At 35.5% G+C, this 25,064-nt stretch overlaps 1 protein-coding gene across 1 annotated transcript in view; it reads left to right on the forward strand.

Moving 5' to 3' along the window:
- Nucleotides 1–25,064, forward strand: part of atrn (attractin) — a 132,033-nt gene that overhangs the window by 33,661 nt on the left and 73,308 nt on the right. Inside the window, exons 6-14 of the mRNA XM_056471480.1 lie at nt 2,249–2,432; nt 4,840–4,994; nt 11,372–11,456; nt 13,288–13,508; nt 17,384–17,505; nt 17,605–17,743; nt 20,797–20,978; nt 22,751–22,970; nt 24,026–24,211. Coding sequence (XP_056327455.1) covers nt 2,249–2,432; nt 4,840–4,994; nt 11,372–11,456; nt 13,288–13,508; nt 17,384–17,505; nt 17,605–17,743; nt 20,797–20,978; nt 22,751–22,970; nt 24,026–24,211 — 1,494 coding nt within the window. The remainder of the gene's footprint in view (nt 1–2,248; nt 2,433–4,839; nt 4,995–11,371; nt 11,457–13,287; nt 13,509–17,383; nt 17,506–17,604; nt 17,744–20,796; nt 20,979–22,750; nt 22,971–24,025; nt 24,212–25,064) is intronic.

Below are 25,064 nucleotides of genomic sequence, written 5' to 3' on the forward strand. Positions count from 1 at the left end.
ACTTTTATTGACATTTTAGTAGTTTGAGACAAGATATTAAGAAATAATATTGAGAGCTAGGATTAAATCTTCTAATGGCAGTTTATTATCAGGTTTTTGTACCATAATTTACAACACAAACACAGACAATATATCACTTTAAACTATTAAAAATGTTAATAAATTCACTTTTCAGCATCAAAAGCTTTTAGAGCAAAGATCAAGACCCTTTATGCAATTCAAAAGCTTAATTAAGTGAATAACAGAACATGAATCACCAAACAAGGTTATTGTAATTATTTTTCATTTTAATTTAGGTTTTATTTTGATACTATTTCAAATTTTTCTGTAGGATTCTGTTAAATTTTAGTTAGTTTCAAAATGGTTTTGTTAGTTTAGTTTTTATTTATTGAAAACATTTCTGTTTAGTTTTTATATATTTAGTTTCAGTTTTAGTAATTGTAGTTAGGTCTGTCACAGTATCTATTTTTTGTTGTTGTTGTTGTACGATATATTGCACCAAACTATGTTGCGATAAATGATATTATTGTCATTTTAAGACATTATATATTATTATTATTATTATTATTATTATTATTATTATTATTATATAATGCCAGAATGACAATAAAATATTGCAATGCAAGTACAGGTCACACTTTATTTTGATGGTCCATCTGTTGAATTTAGTATACATTGCATCTACACGCCAACTAATTCTCAGTAGATTATGACTCGGGTTGGGGTTAGAGTTAGGGTAAGTTGACATGTACTTACAAAGTTTCTTGTAGTCAGTTAATTGTCTGTTGAAGGAGCAGCATCCACAGATATTAAGCAGACAGTCAACTAATACTCAAATGGACCATCAAAATAAAGTGTAACCCAAGTACATTCTTCCAGAGAACACGTAATATATTTTATTCTTAAGAATATTTAATTTGATTATGTTCATTTTAACAACTTAATAATTAGGCATTAGAATTAGAATGTGAAAACGTATATTCTAAATAAATAAATAATAAATGTTAATAAAAGAGTGAAGAGTAAAAAAGTAACAGAGGCTGTGATATCTGCTACCAGATCTATTTTCAGTTGTCAGACACCCACATGAAAATATACTATAGTCATTTATAGTAAATACTATAGTGTTCTTTAACTATACTGACACTGACACTTCCAGTAGAGATAGAGATGTTGCCCAATTAGCTAAGATGTTGCTAGAATTGTTTTTTAAGTATGGGTGATAAATCTCACCAAAAATGACTGAGGTCATGTCCATGTGTTTTGTGATAAGTCGATATATTGATTATTGTGACTGGCCTAATTATAGTTTATCAGAATGAATAGTACACATCCAGTGTCTAAACGTGCCGAGTTCACGTTTTTTGACAAAAGCACAACAGTTAGAAGGGTTTATGTTTATATAAACGATGTTTTTGTATATTGTCGTTTCAAATTTAATGTAGCCTTTTATTTGTTTGTTTTATTGTTAAGCTATAAAAAACCTAACTAAAATTAAATGTTTAATTTAAATGCTGTAATTTAGTTTGAAATGTACATACTGTCACGGAGGGATAGAGGACAATGCAGAGACTTTGGTGAGCAACTCAAGGCAAAGGCAGATTCTGCTTGACTAGTGTATTCAGCATTGAACTCCACTGTGTGTTATAATTGTGATTAGTTGTTTAGTTGTTTTTTATTGCGTCTTATTTATAATTGCATTATAAGTTATAATTTTAAAAGTTATACTGCATTAGTTAATACAATTCAAAGGGATATTTTGTACTTATTTTAAAATATTATGATATAAATTAGGAAATTACCCATGACAACTTTAATGTAAAATAGTTTGGTATATTTATCTTCGACCCTCGGCATTCAATGATATTTGGTTTTTGGCCCTTCATACAAAAACATTTGGGCACCCCTGCTCTTGACTAATATGTTTGACTGTAAAAGCACATCTATGGTATGTGCTTCTCTAAACAGCCACAGGTCAGATTTTCAGCCTTATTTAGATTTTAAGTGGCTTTTGTTAGTTTCTTTTAGTATTTGTTTTTCATTTATTGTGACTTTGTACATTTTATTTGAGTTAATGGAAAAACAAAAAATTGACCAATACTTGGGTGTTCGTTTTTCTAAAGTAATCTTGTCACCAAATACGGAGAACTGTTTATTTAAAAATAATATTTACAGTGAAGGAGAATCTAGTGTTTAATTTCTTTGTTCACTAACAATCATGCTGTCTTTTTTCCTCTTCTTTTTGCAGTGAAGAACACATGGAGTGTTTTGGAGACTCGCGGGGCGCTGGTTCAGGGTGGTTATGGGCACAGCAGTGTTTACGACCCTCAGACCCGCTCCATCTACATCCATGGAGGCTACAAAGCTTTCACTGCTAATAAATATGGGTTGGCTGGCGACTTGTACCGATATGATGTGGACGAGAGAAAGTGGTGTGTTGAGCTGCTTTACATGATTAAGCTAAACATGAATTGCTTGTAAAATAACTTTTTTTGCTTGATGTGTTTCAGAAGGATCTATTATATAGTTTTGATCCTTGTGTTAGCCCGTTCTCACCACTGAATAATAAAAAAATTGCGACTTTTTATCTCAGATTTTGTTATACAAACTCACAATTTTTAAATTTTTTTTTCTCAGAATTGGGAGATGTAAACTTGAAATTGCGAGTTAATTCAGAATTGCAAGATAGGAATTCTGAGTTTATTTCAGGCAATTGTGACTTTATTTCTCAGAATTGTGAGGTATAAAGTCAGGATTGTTTTTATCTCAGAATTCTGACTTTATATCACGCAACTGCAACTTTTTTTATTTCTGAATTCTGACTTTATATTACTCAATTCTGACTTTTAATTCTCAGAATTCTGACTTTTTTTCTCAGAAATTTAGCAATTCTGACTTAACTCGCAGTTTTAAGTTTACCATTCCCATACAGGTTTTATCTCACCATTCTGTGAAAAAAAAGTCAGAATTGCGAGTTTGTATCACGCAATCAAATTTCATCTGTGATAAAAAGTCACAATAACAGTGGGAACAGGCTTCTATAGATTCTTGTCCTTTGAGGTTATGTAAAAAAAGCATAAATGTTAATATCAATCTAAAATCATATTACTCTTTTGTTGATATTTCATTTGATTTAGCACAGTAGTAACTAAAGGTCAAGTTTACATTTGGATTATGTGATGTGTTATTTGATAAAGCTATAAAGTACTTGGCTTCAAATTTTAGCAGAAATAGCAAGTCTGCAAATCTCAATCTGTTTTATTACAAGACCTCAATATATTTCTCTCACATTTTTCAGTTTTATTTACTTTTTAATTTAAAGTTTGAAGAAAGTTTGAGCTAAAATCATCTTTAATAACAAAACCAGTATTTTATTTAGTGATAAATGAAGCTTTGGGCAATTTGCGCAAGTGCTGACTAGTAAAATGAAAATTTCCACGCTCTGATATATTCTTATTGGTCTTATTCTTTAAATCAAAGCAGACACAGCCATTGCAACCTTATTAGCTTGGTCTCATTCTCTTCCATTCATTTTCAGCCATAAATAAAAAAGCTGCTATGTTACTTGTTGTTGCAAACTGTTATTTTCTACTATTTATTTTCATTTTTTTTGTCCAGGCTAGTTTCATTAGGTGGAGTTTATTTATAAAGTTAATTTCGAGAGGATCACGTGCTGATGATTTACCACAGCCGGTCCTGCATTAGCTAATCATGATCCTCCAATCATATGATTCTTAAGTCACTATAAATAACCACAGTCTTTATTCCAGTACTATCTTTGTCTGGAAGAAACCCCCCTTCCTCCCTTTTTTTTTCCCCTTTTTCATCTAGATTGGGCAGCACGGCGGCCCAGTGGTTAGCACTGTTGCCCTACAGCAAGAACACCCCCGGCTCTGGTCCTCGCTGGACCAGTTGCTGTTTCTGTGAGGAATTTGCATGTTCTTCCCGTGTCCGCATGAGTTTCCCCTGCGATCCCCGGTTTCCTCTCACTGTCCAAAGATATGCGTCATATGTGAACAGACTAAGCCAAATGGGCACTATTTTCTAGCTCCCAGCATCAGTAATTTTCCTTCTTAAAGGAGTTCGCCTTAGCCACATCAGGCTGAGCTCAATCTCCCCTCTCGCCCTGCGAATGGGAGGGATCCCTGGACTCGAGGATCCCTTGAGCTCAGGGCTCTCTCCCGGGACAGCATGCCAAACAAGCTTATTGTAAATCATCAGCTCAGTGATAACTCTTGAATTTGCATTTAATTCTTCAGTTGAACCACAATTCGAAAGCAATATCTGATTTTCATAAAAAATAAAATAATTTACTTTCACATTGGAGAATTAATACTCCATGGTTAAGATGTGATTTTGTGAATTTAAAGTTCTGTGTTAAAATTATTATTTTTTTTATTGTTCCATTGCACAATATTGCAGTTTTACACATCAGCTTTTTGGGGAATTATTAAAGCTGTTTTTTTATCAGAAGTATTGTCAATTAATTAGTGGTTTGTAACAGACTTGTATGTGTTGAATAGATTAATGTCACAGTATCCAGACCTGCTCTGGGTGAAACTAGTAATCAAGCTAGTAGCTGCTTCTTGTTTCTTTTCTATTTGACTATTTTCCAATATGTTCTCAATCATTTTCATGTTCAAATCTTTATTGTTCCTTCAGTTTGATAAAAACTTTAAAAAGTAGTCACGCAAAAGGCTTTCGTGTTGTGTGATGATGATTGGTGAGCTGAATTTGGCTTGATACTATAAAAAAACATTGCTATGCAGTATGCTAGTGTGCTCTTCTGAATAGAGTCTGACTTTGGTTTTTCTTCACTTTTGTTTGGTTGACCTGTAGGTTGATTCTGAGGGACAGTGGATTTTTCCGGTACCTCCACACGGCAGTGATTGCTGGTGGGAGCATACTAGTGTTTGGAGGGAACACACACAACGACACCTCAATGAGCCACGGGGCAAAGTGCTTCTCCTCAGACTTCATAGCCTACAACTTGGGTGAGTACCAAAACACCAACTGTGCCAACAGAATGCTCAAAATGAAGATTATCCATGTTAGTCTGGGCAACATGATAGTATCTCAGTAAAAATTTGGAATCTGTTTTAAAAATGATGTCACCAATATGTGCCCTTAAAAATGGTGGAGGGTCACATGAAAATTCAGATGCATTCAGAATACAGATATATATTTTATCGAGAGCCAGTTCTAAATTTTCCCTCTGCTATACAGGGTTGCCTATCATTTATAGATTGTTCATTAGAGTGCGCAATTTTATTTACCAGCAGCAGATCTGGGTAAAAGTATAACCAAATTCTTGAATAGTATGCCTTTCCCTCTTTTTTTAGCAGCGCAATGACAGAAAGATTAGAACTTTAGAAGTAAAAGCCTATATTTATAACATGCACATACCTGTATGTGTTGAAACAGACTTTCTTTTAAAATCAAGCGTTCATACCTCTTAGCATCCGATTTTTATATCCTAAGTTTAGTTTTTTAACAGGCATTCAAGCTGTGTATTATCAAGTCCATCCCTTTAATCTTCTTTTATGTATGTTGTATATTGCATCCATCCGACATCCATCCGACAAAATATCTGTGCTGCATTTTGCAGGACAGTCACGAAATTAGAAGCTTTGTCCTGCATTCTGCTATGAAAAATACAATGAAAATTGTTTGCTCAGCCATCCTCTTCTAGCAAGTATGATAAATACCTATGTGTTTAGAAACCAATGTATTAAAGAAAGTAATAATAAGAAAAATCTGTGTTAAACAGACATACTGCATAAGAACATCCTTTGCAAAGTTGCCTGTTCAACATCAACAAAATAAATACAATAAAGGGTTTTTATGATTCACAGAAACCTATAAAATTTATTTAATGTTTGTTTAAATGGGGAAACAAAGTTTCTTAGTATATATCTTATTCAGGCCTAGCTCATTGGAAATATGGTGTTATACTGCTCTGTAGCATTTATTTTACCTCAAACCTGCTGTCAAACATAAACTCATCAGCCACTTTAATAGTTACACCTTACTAGTACCGGGTTGGCCCTCCTTTTGACTTCAGAACTGCATTAATCCTTTGTGGCTTAGATTCAACAAGGTACTGGAAATATTCCTCAGAGATTTTGCTCCATATTGACATGATAGCATCACGCAGTTGGTGCAGATTTGTTGGCTGCACATCCATGATGCGAATTTCCTGTTCCACCACATCCCAAAGGTGCTCTATTGGATTAAGTATGGTGGCTGTGGAGGCCATATGAGTACAGTGAACTCATTGTCATGGTCAAGAAACCAGTTTGCGATGATTCGTTCTTTATGACATGACGCGTTATCCTGCTGGAAGTAGCCATCAAAAGATGGGTACACTGTGGTCATAAAGGGATGGACAAGGTCAGCTACAATACTCAGGTAGGCTGTGACGTTGACATGATGATCAATCGGTACTAATGGGCCCAAAATGTGCCAAGAAAATATCCCCTAGACCATTACACCACCACCACCAGCCTGAACCGTTGATACAATGCAAGATGGACCATGCATTCAAGTTGTTGACGCCAAATTCTGACCCTACCATCCAATTGTCACAGCAGAAATTGAGACTCATCAGACCAGGCAAAAGTTTTTCCAATCTTCTATTGCCCAATTTTGGTGAGCCTGTGCGGATTGTAGCCTTAGTTTCCTGTTCTTAGCTGACAGGAGTGGCTCCCAGTGTGGTCTTCTGTTGCTGTAGCCCATCTACCTTAAGGTTTGACGTGTTGTGCGATCAGAGATGCTCTTCTGCATGCCTAGGTTGTAACGAGTGGTTATTTGAGTCACTGTTGTCATTCTATCAGCTCAAACCAGTCTGGCCATTCTTCTCTGACAGCAAGGCGTTCCCCCCCCCATCCCCCCCCCCCCCCCCCCCCCCCCCAAACACACACACACACACACAGACAACCCCAACACAAAGTTTCCGCTCACTGGATATTTTCTTTTTTTCGGACCATTCTCTGTAAACCCTAGAGATGGTTGTGCGTGAAAATCCCAGTAGATCAGCTGTTTCTGAAATACTCAGCCCAGCCCTTCTGGCACCAACAATAATGCCACATTCAAAGTCACTTAAATTGCCTTTCTTAACCATTCTGATGCTCAGTTTGAACTGCAGCAGATCGTCTTGACCATGTCTATAAGCCTAAATGCATTGAGTTGAGGTCATTTGATTGGCTGATTAGAAATTTGCGTTAATGTGAAGTTGGACAGGTGTTCATAATTAAATGGGCTGTGAGTGTAGGTTTAAGTACTTTTTGTGATTTTGAAGCACATATGTCTAGTGAGCCTGCATTGACTTTTATATCTATCTATCTATCTATCTATCTATCTATCTATCTATCTATCTATCTATCTATCTATCTATCTATCTATCTATCTATCTATCTATCTATCTATCTATCTATCTATCTATCTATCTATCTATCTATCTACTTTTTATCTACATATTTGTTATATTAATTTCATTGTATTAAGTAGATAAAGGTCTACAGAAGGAATGTGAAACTCCTGGAGGGCCGCTGCGCTGCAGAGTGTAGTTTCAGCCCTGCTTTAACGCCCTCATCTTCATCAAACAAGCCTAAAGCACTCAATTGATTAAGGTGTGTTTAATTAGGGTTGGAACTAAACTGTGCAGAGCTAGGGCCCTCCAAGAACTGAGGTTGACAACTGTAGTCTTCAGTGTCACTCAAACATAAGTTTAGTGATCATAAATAACAAGCGATCTAATGCTTTATAAGGAGAGTTCACCCAAAAAAATTAAATAGAAGCTGTTTATAATGTAAAGATGTCGTCTATTTTCAGTAAAACATTAAACAAACCGTTTACCCACAGCGAAAATTATCCTATAAATTACTCAACCTCAAACCATCCCACAGTAGGTGTATGTCCTTTGTTCAAATGAGCACAACTGAAGTAAATAAAATTTTATAGTATATACTTTTCAAAGCTTTTAGAATGGCCGTGAATAAAAAAAAGTGCATCCATCTATGAAAAAAAAAGCCTTACAACTCCAGTGGGTCAAGGAAGGCATGAAGTATGGCAGTCGTTTATTATTTTTTTATTATAAGAAAAATGTCCACATTTAAAAAAATAAACTATTAACACTCTCTTCCTGCAACTGCCATATCCACGTTCTCAAGAGACCTATTATTTAATCCTGGAAACACACACAAGATTGTGCCATTGTAAGATGGATGGATACTAATACAAACCTGCAGTTTAGCCAATACAGCTCACTTCTGCTCACAGTGAGAGGCATCACTTCCCATCTCAGCTTCCACTGCTATAGAATAATGGGATAATTTCTCTCTTGGGGAGCAAACTATTCTCCCTCAAGGTGATTTTAGCTAAACTGTGGTCTTGAAGATTTACAAAGATGCAAACTCATTTTCTACATTAATTTTTAACAAAAAAGAATCTACATTAATATTTTGGTATTAGCCATGTCTTGGTAATTCAATCTAAGGCAACTTGTCAAATTCTATACCGCTGACTTACAGCATCCTCTCACATATGGCATCATATAAAATACCTCTATCTTTCACAATATTGAACAGCCCCGAAGACGCTCACACAGAAAGCGTAATTGGATTTCTGTGCGTAGCGGCAAGCCATTAGAGACTGAAATACACTCATCAGGGGGGCTCTTGCAGGAGGATGCGGGATCTTAAAGCCATTATTTTATGAGTGACACATTTGAGTTTTGTAATCTCTAGGGATCGGAGACATGCCTGTCTGCTGGTATTATCTCGCTTTTCATTTAGATAATGAGGGATGCTATGATGTCAGACCAGACGCACTTGAATAGCGGCTCTTGACTGTGAGAATATGATGCGTGGGTGGTTTTAGAGCGTCTTTGAGAAGTTTGTGGTGTCTGTATAATGCACAACTATAGCTTCAAACACATCAGAAGTGTCTGCGTGTGTGTGTGTTTGCTTATTCCTAATTCTATATCAATCCTCTTCTACATTTCTTCCTCTTGTTCTTCTCTTTGGAGACTCAGGCTAGTGGAGTGATAATCTGTGATTAAGTAAAGGCCTGTCTCGGCCCTGAGGGTAATTGCTCTGTCCTTACGAGCTGAACTCAATTATATTGGCCCACACCAGGACACTAAATTCGATTGTCAGAAAGTTTGCCGGCAGAGGGCAGTGACTTGTCACACACAGCACACTAATAGCAATCATTTCTCTTTATGCTTCTCTTCCTCCAGCTAGATTATCTGCTAACTTCTACTTAACATCGAGGGAAGAAATGATTTGCTATATTAAAAGAACACTCCACAGCTTTTTTTGGGGAGGGAAATGGGCTCATTTTGCAAGTCCCCTAGTGTTAAACAGTTGAGTTTTACCATTTTTAAATTAGTTGGAATGATCTTCAGGACATGCGGGAACACTTTCAGTTTAGCTTTAACTTAGATGTTGAATCTGGTTAGATCATTAGCATCTCGCTTAAAAAAAAAAAAAAAACAATAATAAGTTTTGATAATTTCCCTTTTTAAAGTGAGACTCTTTATTAGTTGTGTCATTTATTACTCATCAAAAATGAAAAGTTGCTATTTTATAGGCTGATATGGCTAGGAACTATGCTCCCATTCTGGCGTAATGATCAGGAAACTTTGCTGCTGAAACATGGATACATTAAGCCTGATTTATACTTTACTCGTTTGCTAGTTCATTTGAGTGCGTGCGGCGAATGTGATGTCATCGCAGAATTTGCGGAGGTTCGCTTTGGGTGCACGCAACATGATTTCGGCTGGTGGAGCTCACAAAATTTATTAAGACTAGAGCAAACAGTTCGTGCAGCGCAGCATTTCGTTTGAGTTGAACATGAATCACTTTGAAGAGATTTTGTGATATTCATCTTATGATCTGTCCATGCGTGATCATAGGGAGAACCAGATAACAAATAATTATTGGCTAGCAGATGCAATAGCAGTGGGAAAGAAGGAAAGTTTTTGTTAAAACCTGGAGCCCAGGTAAACAATTACAGAATATGTTTTTCCACCATTCACAGGTTTTACACTTATACTGTATATTACAATTTTGAAATTAAAACATATTAATAGTTACAAAACTAAAATAAAATGACAAAATTGTTTCTTTGATAACTGGAAAAGAAGATTTGAACCTCTCGGTTTAAAATATACTGATACCCTGTTTTTAGGCTTTATTGGTGATAATGATCAGGAATGTTGGACCATTATTGCCTTTTTAGCCTATAAGTAGGACACAAACTAGCCAGACAGTAATGTGTGAATTGTGGAATGGGCTTAATCTATAAAAAAAATCAGTATTTTTTAGTAGGTGTACTTTTTTTTTGTTTTTTTTGCTTTTATTCCTGCGATTAATAAAAATGTATATATTTGTAGAGCATCCCATGTTCTGTTGGTTGGTATCTCATTGATATTTAACTTAATAGGTAGAACTGTGAAATATGAACAAATGCAAGGGATTTATCAAAGGTTGATTTAAAAAAAAATCTTGAATGGTTATAAAAATCTTTATAATCATTAAAATAAATAATAAACATAATTCGTTTAAAAATCTTAAATGATATTATTGATATGATGTCGTTCCGGAAACTTCCTACTATGTTTATCTATCTGATTTCACGGTGTGTTTCATTTGACCGCCCCTTGTCATTTTAAAGTATATCACTACGCCAAACACGTCAAGTATAAAAGCCTCGTCCCTTTCGTGAGGTGCGTGTGCAGTCAGTGGAGGTCTACGACATGGCGCCAGGTAAAAGTATAAATCAGCCTTTAAGCACAATGATATTACACCGCACTGTTGCCTAGTCATCTAGTTGGGACTATTTATAGATGCTGCAGAAGTGCTGCAGAAGTGAGATTCTAATGATCTAATTAGATTCAATGATTTATTCTAAGCTAAGCTAAAAGTGTTCCCGAGATTAGCGGAATGAATTCAAAAATGGTAAAACTTAGCTGTTTAATTTTAGGAAACTTGTCAAGTGAGATTATTCCCCCCCTCCAAAAAAGAGGACTGTTTAAGGTTGAGCTCAGAAATTCTAATGCTGGTCTTAAAAACCACAAATGTTAACTTTTAGTCTATATTTTGATACATGTTACCAAGTTTTAAGGTCTTTGTGGCATATTTTGCACAGGTCATCAATTTATGCATTAAGCCCCAAGATCAAGGTTGGTCTTATGAATATTTATAGGGTAAGATGAGAAAATTACTAAGCAACAATTAGTCTTAGCTAATTAATATTTATGAGCTCAGTGCTCTATGTGGTAATTCTCTAAAATGAGCTTGAGCAGTATTTGGTGTTGGAGGACTGAAGGAAGATTGACTTTGTCTGCTTGTTTTGTCTTTTCTAGCTTGTGATGAGTGGACTTTTCTGCCCAATCCGGATCTTTACCATGACGTCAACCGTTTTGGCCACTCAGCTGTGTATCACAATGGGTAATCTACATGTTTAAGATCTATTTGATACACTAACATGTCCTGTCTTACTTAAAATATGAAAATGTTGTTTTAGATTAATTATGGGATATTTTAAAGAAATAGTTTTGATTAAATTCCATCCTATTCAGATAACAATCATTAAAAATAGAAAATATTAATACTGTATAAAATTGTAAATTCTTTTTCAAATAAATGCCATTTCCTTTCAAATTTTCACAAAAAAAGCAATACTAAAAAGCAGTTCTTCATTACAGTAGCACTGTAATCTAAATTGTGTTATTTTGATTAGATAGCCATGGTATAATAGACCATGATGTGTACACATACAGAGATGTTTGGGTTTACAGTAAATGAAATGGGAGAACTTGACAATTAAATTCCATTTCCATAAGTTTATTGTAAGGTTCGTTTTGAATTTAGCACTTTTTTTAAATTAAATTTATAATCTACAATGAACAACCGAAGTATGCTATATTAGCATTTATAGATTCATAATGTTTCAATTAAAATGTAAAAATGATTTTTTTTCAGCACTGATAATTAAAACTATCTGTTATCAGCTTGTTATTGATAATATAAATCGTTATTGGTACAAAACCCAAACTGTTATATGACAAACCTTGTTTCATATGAAAATAATAAGTCAGATTTAATTTAGTCCCTACTTAATTTTAGTTCCTTTTAATTCCCCTACCATTACGTGAATGTCATGTTTTTGTTTAAAAATTTTTGTTCAAAGATGCAGTTAACTCAAAAATGATCATTTACTCACCCTTTAATATACTTGCAAACTTTTGCGTTACTTTATGTTAAACACAAAAGAAAATATTTGGTAAAATGCTATGTAATCATTGACTTCCATAGTGTTTTTTTTCTACTGTAGAAATCAATGGGTACAGGTTTTCAGCTTCAAATGATCTTTTATTTGTGTTCAATAGATGGCTCTTAAAAGGTTTGGAATCACATGAAGGGGGGAATAAATTGTGATTAAATTTTCATTTTTGGCTGAACTATGCCTTTAAATACCAATCAGAGCAATTATTTAACTAGTAGCTTAGTTTTAAGATATCGACTGTTTATTAGTACTGATAAAGTACACATTCTGCATGATCTTATTCTAATCCTACCTAATGCCAAACTTCTACCTTAATAATTTTTATCAAGCTGCAAATTAGAAGTTTGTTGAGCTAAAAGTCATAGCTAATGATTTGTGCTTTTAAAATAAAGTGTGACCGGTTTTATTTTTTCCAGAACTTTGTTTTGTTTTATTGCTAAGTCGAAACAATTTCCTCAGCTAATCGACAGCATGCCAGCGGCGCTTACTTTGTATCAAGTCCTGAATAGAGCTTTTTGTTTTAATCCGTTTCTATTTCTGTGATATTTGAGAAGTCACAGCTAATATGAAATCTAAATTTAAAATGGTCCTGTAATCTCCTTCTGTACATACGGCTTAGTCAAAGCGAGTCATAAAGCAGAATCATTATCCATAAATAACACCGTTCTTTTATTAGTGTTTCAAATTAGCAGCTGAACAAGCAGCTCTCCATCGATCCACATGCTCAGAATCTCTCCTTTGAGGTTTCCATGCAAGCTCACTGTGATCTGTATTCCTACCCATAAACCCAGCGTCATCGTCAGTGTCGATTTGACCACCGACTGACCTCTTAGTTGGGAGCATGGGCACAACACAGCTTTTCCTGTTTGACTTGTCAATCCCGTACGCGATATTCATCACTCCTCTTTTGTGTTCTTTCCTGCCCTCCTCCTCCTCAGCCTTCATCCCTCCATCCTCTCTCATTCTGAGGTTAATCTGTGTGTCTCTTGTCAGGGTGATGTACGTGTATGGAGGATTTAACAGCCTGATGCTGGGCGATGTGCTGAGGTTCACCCCGGCGAGCTGTGCTGCTTTCTCCGAGCATCTGGAGTGTGTGACGGCTGTGCCCAGTGTGAAGTGTGTGTGGAACTCTTCTACCTCCACCTGTGTGCCCTGGGACGCAGCGGCGCTCCTCGACATGGAGGCTTTGAGGAACACCTGCAGTCCCAGAGGGTGTAAGTCAAGGGAACAAAGAGGACGTCTGCTTCCTCTGGCTTCTTTACAGCTATTAAGATTTCAAAACACTGTTTAAGTTATGATCGTTGGCGTAGATTCTCTGCTGTTTTATGTGGCGATTAAATTGGATTTAGCTTTTTACGCTCGACTGAATTTGGGTGAGATCTGTAAAAGCTTTTGATCTTGGGCTGTGTTCAGAGTGCATGCACAAATCAGATTTTTTTTTGCATGTATGGATTTAATTCTGAAAGACAGCCTTTTTTTTTGTCTAAATATTTGATTTTATCCACATTCCAGTCGGTTTTCAAGTAGTGTTTTGCAACTCTTAATGCAACACATGACAGTGTAAATCAGTGATGGAAATGTTTATACACACTAGGGCTGTGCAATTAATCGAAAATTCAGTTTCGATTTCGATTTTGGCTTCTAACAATTATAAAAAAGCATTAATCGAGATAAACAATTACTGCATCATATACAGCCCCCTTTCCAGTTGTACACATTTGTTGTTCTGCATGGCTCAAATTCACATGAAAATGACTAAAAGCATGTACTGTAGTGTAACTTTTGCAGCACTGGATGCACATCATTCATTGATGTACATTCGAATCATTCATGTTTTTAAAAGCGGGAAAGCAATCTCATGCTGTTGTATGTGCTTAGCCTCAGAGTGGAGCCGAGCACACACATCTGAAGTCATCTTAATGTGAACACTTCAATGGTCAAATAGGTGTCAAAACGCAGTGTTTAGTGATTATTCATATTAACCCTTATTTGTGTAATAAACATTCGAGCTGAGAATTAAAAAACATGTGAAAGAGAAATCAGTACCACACTGCTCTTAAAGTAATAGTGCGCAATATTCTTCCTGCCGACTGTTTTTATCATTAAACAAACAAACAAGGAGAAAATCACTCACTGCTTTTGACTGAAGGACTTTTGTAGCTATAATTTTACAGTTAAGATGCTTAAAGCACAGCTTGTTTTATATTTTTATTCTGTTGTATTTATTTCCCTTTCCTTATTTACTGGGAGGAAAAAACCTGTATATATGTCATAATTATTAGCCCTACTGAATTATTAGCGACCATTTTCCCTAAATTTCTGTTTAATGGAAAGAAGATTTTTTTAACCCATTTCTAAACATAATAGTTTTAATAACTAATTTCTAATAACTGATTTCTTTTATCTTTGCTATGATGACAGCACATAATATTTTACTAGATATTTTACAAGATGCTAGTATTCAGCTTAAAGTGACATTCAAGGGCTTAATTAGTGTAATTAGGCAAGTGATTGTATAACGGTAGTTTCGTCTGCAGACAATCAAAAAAAATATTGCTTAAGAGGGGGCTAATAATATTGACCTTAAAATAGGTTTCAAAATATTTAAACCTGCTTTTATTCTATCCAAAATAAGACAAATAAGCCTTTCTCCGGAAGAAACAATATTATAGGAAATACTGTGAAAATTCCTTGCTCATTTGGAAAATATTTATTTTAAAAAATTGAAAAATTCACAGGAGGGCTAATCATTTTGATTTCAACTGTAATAGTTTTGAATAACCGTGATTACAATTATGACCAAAATAATTGTGATTAAGATTTTTCCCATAATTGAGTAGCCCTAATACACACACAGCATTGCTGGATAAAGAAAACAGGGGAAAAAAAAGAAAAGAAAATTTACATTTGAAGTCAAAATTATTAGCCCTCCTGTGATTTTATTTATTTATGTGTTATTTAATAAATTTTTTTTTTTTAATAATTTCCAAATTAAGTTTTATGCTGCACTGACACTATTCACTTCAATTCACTTCAATGAATAAACATGTGAATTGCTTGAGTTGGAAAATCTGGACTTCATCTGACATTTGCACAACTTTAACCAATCAGGAGCTTTCTCTTGTAGGGGCATGATTATGACGTTGTTGGCGTCCTGAGGGGAAATCCTCTTGCCAACACCAGATAACAGTTCATCAAACTGGGCTCGGCTCAGTCGGAATCGCCGCTAAAAACCTCCATCGTCAAAGTACACTTTATGGAGGAGTTTATGAACTTTGAAAGGATCTAGTCGACTCAAGACATGGCGCAGAACGAATCTACGCTGTTTTTCAACATTCTTAAAGCACATAAAGCACAGCTACTATCTCAATAAAATCCATGTTAGCCATTTAGCAGCGAAGCTGAAGTCACAGGGCAGACAAAGTCCTGCCCATGAGGCAAATTCGTGTCTATTGTGAAGTGAATTTGATGTGCGAAAGAAGCAATTTCACGTGTCTATTTACGCGATTTATTTGTGCATGGCTCGTTTGGTGTGAACATAGCATAACAGAGCAAGGAATGTTTCTCAGTATTTCTTATAATATTTTTTCTTCTGGAGAAAATCTTATTTGTTTTCTTTCAGCTAGAATAAAAGCATTTTTTAATTTGAAAAAAATATTCAATATTATTAGCCCCCTTGAGCAAATTTTTTTCTGATTGTCTAAAGAACAACCACCATTATACAATGATTTGCCTAATAACCCTAACCTGCCTAATAAAGCTAAATAACCTAGTTAAGTCTTGCACTTTAAACAATACTAGCATCTTGAAAAATATCTAGTCAAATATTATTTACTGTCATCAGGGTAAAGACAAAAGAAATCAGTTATTAGAAATGAGTTATTAAAACTTTTATGATTAGAAACTTTCTGTTAAACAGAAATTGTGGAAAAAAATATTTAGGGGGCTAATAAGTAAGGAGGACTAATAATTTTGACTTCAACTGTATATAGAGGGAGATTAAAGGAAACTAAAATTTAAAGCAACAAACAAAAATGGGTTTCCCCTGATTTTTCATGGACAAAAATTTTTACAATACCCTGTATTTCAATGTCTGGAATAGGGCTGCACGATTTTGGACAAATCTGACATTGTGATGTTTTGTTTTTCGGCAATATATATTGCGATATGAATAAAGTTTCATACAGATGTCTTAAATAGCTCTATTTGGAAAGAAATCATTTATTTCGATTGATTGGGGTGACTTTGTGAGGGTGTGAATCCTGTATAAAAATAATAAACATATTGCAAGCAAAAAGTATTACAATAGGGCAACAAAAAAGTAAAATAAACAGTGCTTTATCGTTTTCTATAGACTCGAACAGTATTCAGGTACAGAAATTGAATAATGCAGAGTAAAATGTTCTTTATAGTCTTCATTGTATTAATAATTCAGTAAAAATAGTCTTCATTAAGGATACAAATGTATTTTTTTTGCTCCCTGGTGTCAAGAGCTGTTACTGTTTAAAGTTAGGTAGGTGTAATCCTCCATATGTAAGTGCTGGCTAACAGGTTAAAACTGTTATGTTTAGAAATGTGTTCAAAAAAATATTTCAGTTAAAGAAAGAATTAAAATTTAACAGCAGCTGTATTACTATTGTTGACTTGAATTTATCACCAGATGTCTGTAACAACCAGCTTTACCCATGCATACAAGGAAAACAAAACTAATTAGTTTAGAAATGAAGTAAGAACCCAATCCAACACGGGGAGAGCATGCAAACTCCACACAGAAATGCCAACTGACCCAGTTGGGACTTGAACCACGACCTTCTTGCTGTGAGGCAACTATGCTAACCACTCAGCCACTGTGTCGCCCCAATTCTGGTATATTTGCTGTTCAATTCTTTAATTAAATGCAATTCTCCATTTTATTCCAGTCCAGCTAACTAAAAGCAACTGCTGCAAATGACTAGTCCTGTCTGAACAGGTGTAAATGACCTGTCGGATTCAATTAATTACAACAGATTCAACTAAGCGCGTCACTAAATGCACAATTACCACACCACAGGCATTATTGTGTAGCAGTTAAACTGTGTGTGCCTTCCAGATGCAGATGGAGAGAAGTGTGAGCAGTATTCCGACTGCTACAGCTGTACAGCCAACACCAACAGCTGCCAGTGGTGCTCTACGCTCTGTGTGTCCAGTCACAGTAACTGCACCAGTTCTCCAGTAAGTCTGCGCTATCATTATGCCATAACAACTTACAGACGAGTTTCTTTTCAGTTTATGAATTCATAAATAATGTAACTGTGCTCTAAATGTCTGCAGGGAGGGATAATGGAGTACGAGGCCTGTCCAAAGGATAACCCCTCCTCTGTGTGCAGTAAAAGGACCAGCTGTAAAAGTTGTGCCACAGATCAGAACTGCCAATGGGAGACCAGGAATCAAGAGTGCACCACCCTGCCTGGTAATGAAAACGAGCAAACTTCTGCTGGAAGTTGTGTAAATAATTGAAGCACAGCAAAGTATGATCCTGTTTAATATCACTGGGGCAAAATAATAATAATAATAATTATTATTATTGTAGTTTTTAAAGGGGTAGTTTGCGCAGAAATAAATCTTCTATCCTATTTTACTCATCATACACTTATTCAATTCATCTTTATTTCTACAGTGCTTTTACAATGTAGATTGTGTCAAAGCAGCTTAACGTAGACGTTCTATGTAGGGAGTCAATGGATCCTTCCAGAACTGAACAAGTCACAGACCATATTATCCTTAAAAGATTGGTGCCTACATGTCTGGGCCTTGATTTCATTTTCAAAGCAATCCACAGGCACCCAGCAAATGGTTATCCAGCAGATGACTTGCCAGTCGCAATCACAATCGCTTGCTAATTAACTTTACCTCTTAAAACAATAAAAGAGGCTCTACACTCAAAACCCCCTAACCGATTTTTGAGAGTGCCTTTTGGTTCGCGCCTCTGACCTGCGTCTGCGAGGGAATACTCAGGGAAGCGATCAAAAAAGCTTCCAAAGTTTAAATGGACATTCAGTTAAACTGTGTTTATTTACTAATTACTTTATTTATTAAAATATGCTTATTTTACATTTATGTAGGTTTTTGTGTGTACATGTTCCATGTGTTTAACAAAACTGTTATGGATAATTATTGAGTTAGAGCCCACGGTGGTGAATGAAATCTACAGAATGTTTGTGAAATACATCATGTTTGGTATTGATTGAAAGCTAGGAAAGTTTTAAATGCATTGGTTTATATGAGGAAACCAAACTATGAAAAGTGTCCATGTTATGATACTTTATTTTAACAACTTGCGATCAAAGCGACACTCACACAATGTGCCAACCCCGCTTCCTAGAGGAGGGAATGGGGTGTGATCCCACCCCGCAGATTCTCTGATTGGACAATCCCTGTGTAGGCCCAGCCTATATCAAAGCCTATAAAACTTTGAACAAGGAAAATTTCCTTGTCATCTTTGCCAGTCGTTACCATCGTCGCTACGTGGACGTCGCTCTTCTCGTGCTGTGGCCGTTACATCGCCTCGCCGGAAGCCTCGTTACATCACGGAGCAAACCGCAACTTTTACCTGCTGTCGGCTCGACCCCCGATCAGCTTGTGCACCCGCTTCAACAACAAGCCATCGGGTCAACTCATGATAACTCTGAAACTCTGATGTAACTACAGAAACCCCAGGAAGGACTTCACCTTCAATGCCACCTCGTCCCACATCCGTATCCCTAGCAACCGAAGCTTCCCTGAAAGTAAGAAAACCCCTCTTCACCGACGAAAGAATTCCAGCACGTCATTGGAGTTGCTACGCTGACCAATCAACTTTGCCAGGATTTTCCTTTGGACCAGTTGAGGAAACCGAAATTCCATCAGAATGCAAGTAACACAAACAAGGTTTCTATCCATTGCTGAAACTGATGTGAATTATATTTAAGTAGTAAAGAATAGCGAAATTCTCTGCTTTTATGGTTTCTCTCAGGTGGCAATGCTAAGAACTTAGCAAATGCTAGAATTTGAATTCTTACTCGGTCTTCATCATAACTCTTCTCAAACTGCTTGTGTGTATGTGTGTTTGTGTGTTTTATGTAGATTAGTTTGTTGTGTTATAGAGTAGCAATAATCTTTTGTTTCGTTTTTAAGATTCATGTTGGTATGTTGTGTGCTTTATAAGTTAATGCCTCAGCTGTAGATACTGCTACCTTGCTCATTAAATAATTAGATACTGTTTTTATATTGTTATTGTTGGCCACGTAATAATATAATACAGGATTGCTTTACACTAACCGTTCTATTTACTGGACAAATACTTGAATAATTCTATGTGAATCATATTTTAATTTTTAGATTTAAATCCCCAAAGTTTAAATGTGATTTAAACCAAAAAGCTGATTCTTACATCTAGTAAATTGAAACTGTCAGTCCAGTTTTTCGAGTTCAGTTTAGTTCAGTTCAGTAGGGATAATTTTCAATGCTGAAAGTCCAAACTCTGAAGAACAAATCCATCGATGCGCAACCCCACAAGTCCCAAACCAAGCAAGCCAGTGGCAACAGTGGCGAGGAACAAACTTCATCATGAGAGAAACTCAGTCGGAGGCTGGAGGCTGGACGTCCATCGTGGAGAAGCTGCAGGTGTGAGTAGGTCACCGGTGGGTGTTCAGGCTGGCCTATGGGATCAATGCAGAGACTCGTCTGTCACTGGGCTCTTTCAGGAATGAAAAGGAGTCATTCTCATGCTCTCGACTCCTCCATGACCACCACAGCATCTGCTCAGGATACGGCCTGGTCCAGGATTATGGAGACCTCTAGAAGTCCTCTATGGTTGGCATCATCTCTTAGTATGTGTTGTAACTTGAGGTCCTCGATGGTTGGCATCATCCCTTCAAAGGTCTTGGATCACATCAATGACGCTACATAATGTCTAGAGGCCTCGGAATGAGTATCCCCAGGTGGCAATAGAGAACAAAGAAAAAAATTAGCTGCATTTATTCAAAATGTGTTTAATTTTCCTTTCAGTTTTTTTTGCAAGAATATTAGAAAAGCATTTTACTTAGTTATTTACTTAATTGACTATCCACTACTATGGATGTCAACGTCCGCGGTTTTTTTCAACATGCTTCTGAATATCTTGTTTTCTGTTCAACAGAAGAAAGAAATTCATAAAAGTTTAATCACTTGAGTGAGAGTAAATGGTGAGGACATTTCAATTTCTGGCACTATGCCTTTAATTTATTTCAAAAAGCTTGGGTTATTACAATTTTGGTGCCTCAACTGCCATGCCCATCAAAATTAACTTTTATTTTATTTTGCCTATATTATTCTTATTTAATATTCCAAAAGAAAACTTGATAAAAATGTGCAGACCTGGGTGTAATGCTGCAGATAGAGAATTTACTATACATTTTTTGTCTACTTACATTGCATTTTAGTTCAGTTTGGTACCCTAAGGCCAGTGCTCTATGTTAATCTAATGCCCAAACGCTTTTGTTTTAGGAAATATCTGCGGGGAGAGTTGGCACCTGGTGGGGAACTCGTGTCTGAAACTGATGACCGCTAAGGACTCGTATGACAATGCTAAGCTGGTGTGTCGAAATCACCAGGCGGTGCTGGCATCCCTCACCACACAGAAGAAAGTCCAGTTCGTTCTCAAAGAGATGCACAACCGATCATTACAGGTGAGTTTGATGTAGTGCTGTCAAAAGGATCAGAATTTTGATATGCGTCAATACTGAAATATTTGAAAAGATACAATATTTTCTGCAGTATTGTTGACAACCCCCTCTCTCAATGACATGTCTGTGCCTTCTGCCATACATTCAATCACATATTTCACAGCTATGAACTCTGGATATTTCAGATTTTTTTAAGTTTTCTAAGACTCAAATGCAAAATTCGGTAGAGAATTTAATACTTGTGCTAGGTTTTTGCACCTATTTTTTTGTTCTTGTGCTTGAACAAATTGCCTAAATATACAGTATGTCAGATAAAGTCAATATGGCCATCTTTAAAATGCTGTCAGTTATGTCTAAAAATGAAAGTAAAATACTTGAAGAAATTAAACCTAAACCTCATGTAATTATTAGCATCAATCTACAACAAAAGACAAACTTACTCTTAGAATGTTTAAGTGTAAGTTCATTTAAAAATAAAAATTGCCATTAATTACTCACCCTCGTGTCATTCTAAACCTTCAATCGTCTTCAGATATTTTAGTTGAAATCTGAGAGCTCCCTCATCCTCCGTAAACAGCAAGGTTCTTGACTTGTTCAAAGTCCTGAAAGGTACTAGAAAACATCCTGAATACAGACCATGTCTCTTCTGTTGTTCAACCAGAAAATTATCAAGCTGAAAGAATCCTTTTTTGCACAGTTTAAACAAAAATAACAACTTTATTTAACACTTTTGTCTCCTCAGTGTCACTATAAGGCACACCTTTATGTGTCGAACGACTTCATTCAACAGTTTTGTCTTCTCAGAGTCCGTGTAACCTCTTAAGGCCCAAAGGGTTTTTTACATGCATTTTTTTATTTCTCTTTGCTATTTGGGCTTATTAGAACCTAATTAGAATAAAAACCTAAGCATCATCTTTTGATATGATGTACTTTTCGAGAAAAATGAAGTCCATATATGTGGACTCGTGGTCCGAATTTACATAAAACACTTTTTTCAAGAATTGGAAAAAACTGGACAGTTAAAAATAGTGTTTGGGACATTTCATATGCTGCAAAACAGTTGCAGGATGACACTGTATGTCTGTAACAAAATATAAAACATTTAAAGTATTTTAAATAGCCACTTTAGAGCTAAAATGTGCTGTCCACGTATGTGGAGACTCAAGCCCTAGGAGGATAGGGCGCATCTTTGTGTCGCATGACTTTATTTAACAGTTTTGTCTCCTCAGTGTCAGTATAGGGCACACCATTATGTGTCGCGTAACTTAATACTTTCCTCTCTTCAGTGTCAGTAATGACCTTATTCTTCAATGCGAAAGCGCACTCATTTTTGCGATTGTTTTAGAACTTCTGATTCAGCTGCCTATGGGAGAAATGACTAGGAATAATAAATGCAGAACTTGCTCTACAAACAAGAGTTTACATAACTATACAGACAAAGTAGAATAATATAATAAGAAAAGCTTTGTGTCGCATAACTTTATTCAACAGTTTCGTCTCCTCAGTGTCAGTATAGAGTGCACCTTTACATGTCACACTTTTCTACTTTTTTGACGTATTACCTCAGATGTATCTGCTTAATTTTACACCGATGAAAATTGTACACTCCTCTGTACAATGCTCATGAATATGCACAATATACTGATACTGAAGAATACTTTGCAACCTTTGGCCTTTAAAAAAATGTTTGTATTCATGTCATTGACACCCGTGAGTACAGTAAGGCTGATCACACTTAAAACTGAAATGACTATGAATTGTTCCGTGTGCTCTAGTCTAAAGCAGTGATCACTCCATGGGTCGGCCTGAGGAAGATCAACGTGTCGTATTGGTGTTGGGAGGACATGTCGCCCTTCACCAACTCCACTCTGCAGTGGCTGCCTGGTGAACCCAGCGACGCAGGGTTTTGTGGGTATTTGGCTGAGCCCGCTTTCAACGGACTGAAGGCGGCGACCTGTGTCAACTCTGTCAATGGGAGCCTGTGTGAACGACCCAGTAAGTAACATTTGCATTCAGAAACACTCAAATACTGAATATTTAGCTGTGCTCTCTTAATCGAGAAAAACAAACATACAAAGTGTCAAAGTGCAAATGCGTTTTGTTTTGTGTCCTTATTTATTATTTTTTTTTTTTCGCTTTTTGTTTTGTTTTAGTTGTTTTGTTGTCTTTTGCATTGTGTTGTATGTTTTGTTTTGTGTTTTTGTTTTGTTTTTGTTTTGCTTTGTTTAGTTTTGTTGTGGTTTTGTTTGGTTGTGATTTGTGATCTTTGTTTTGTGATTTGATTTGTGTTTTGTTTTCTTTTGTGTTGTTTTTGTTTTGTGTTTCTTTGCTGTGTGTTGTGTTGTTGTTTTGTCTGTTTTTTTGCTTTGTGTTGTGTTTTTGTTTTGCTTTTTTATTTGAGATTTTTGTTTTGTTGTGTTTTTTGCTTTGTGGTATTTGTTTTGTTTTGGTTGTATGTTTTGTTATGTGTTTTTTTATTGTTGTTTTTTTTGCTTTGTTTCATTTTGTTGTGTGTTTTGTTTTGTGCTTTTTGTTTTGCTTTGTTTCATTTTGTTGTGTTTTTGTTTTGTTGTGATTAGTGATTTTTTTGCTTTGCATTTTTTTGTTTTAAGATTTGTGGTTTTGTTTTTTGTTTTTTGTTTTTGTGTTGTTGTTTTGTGCTTTTTTGTTGTTTATTTTGTTTTGTTTTTTGTTTGTTTAGTTTTTTCGTGATTTTTGTTTAGTGTTTTAGTTTTTTTTTGTTGTGGTTTGTAATTTTTTGTTTTGTGATTAGTTTTTTTAAATTTATTTTTGGTTATGTTTTGTATTTTATTTTCCACTTTATCTAATATTGTATTGTATTGTGCAATGAATTAATTTTATTTATTAACTGCTAGGATCAGATAATTATTGTAATTATAATTCAATTATGATAATAATGATGTAGTTATTACATTAATATATAAAAAAATACAAATTCAATTAAATTAATTTCTGTATGACCCATTTTTGAAAACCATTTTTGTGTGTATTGCTCATTGAATCTCTTTAACTTTTGTGTGATTGTGCAGCGAACCATAGTGTAAAGCAGTGCCGGACCCCCTGTGCGCTGCGCTCGTCCTGCAGTGAGTGTACCAGCGGGAGCTCTGAGTGCATGTGGTGCAGTAACATGAGGCAGTGTGTCGACTCCAACGCTTATGTGCCCTCCTTCCCCTACGGCCAGTGCATGGAGTGGTACACCATGAACAGCTGCCCACGTACGTATGCTGGCGATATGAATTTAAAGCACAGTATTATCTGCTATTTATTGAAATGGCAATATCAGTGACAATAATTCATATGGATCCACTGTGAAATAAAAAAAAAATCTTCTGTATATTGGGTGTTTTATTCATACTGAATGCTGGAGGGTAAGTCTGTGCATAAACTCCACATATGCATAAGAGATTAGAATCTGATTAAACAAATAAACATACTGTAGTGACTAGGGCTGCACAATATATCGTTTCATCATTGATATTGCATAGATATGCAATTTTTAGCTAGAATTATATTTGAACAAGAGTCACAGTTCCGAACATAAGATTTGTGGAATTATTGCAGAATTAAACCCTAATGGAGTGAAATTGTATCATTTGCATGTTTTTAAGGCCTGGGAGAGGATTAACTATTCAGGCACAAGACATTTTACCAGTTGGAAGTTCAACAAAGGATAATTGTATTAAGTTATTTATACATCAAAAACTTTGCAGTGTAATTTTATCATTTAAAAAACCTAACCCAATACCTAAGCTATCTTAATATCTGTTAATAAGGACCAAATTAGAAGAAGCAGAAGTCGTAGTTTATCGTTGACCAATAGCAGGAAGTGAGCCCTAAAATAAACTGTAACTATAAATTATTTTTAAGTAGTGCTATTTAACCATTTGATGACATTGTATAGATGTGTTATATTGCAATACAAATCGCAGAAAAATTAATCATCGCAATGTCAGATTTTTCCAATATTGTGCAGCCCTAGTTGTGACCATAGAATATATGGCTTTCTGTGTTTTTCAGGCCATCCAAGCTATTTCTATAAGTATAAAGGTCACGATTTACAATAAGGTT

The sequence above is a fragment of the Danio aesculapii genome, chromosome 13, assembly GCF_903798145.1.
Source record: "Danio aesculapii chromosome 13, fDanAes4.1, whole genome shotgun sequence".
Taxonomy (NCBI): Eukaryota; Metazoa; Chordata; class Actinopteri; order Cypriniformes; family Danionidae; genus Danio; species Danio aesculapii.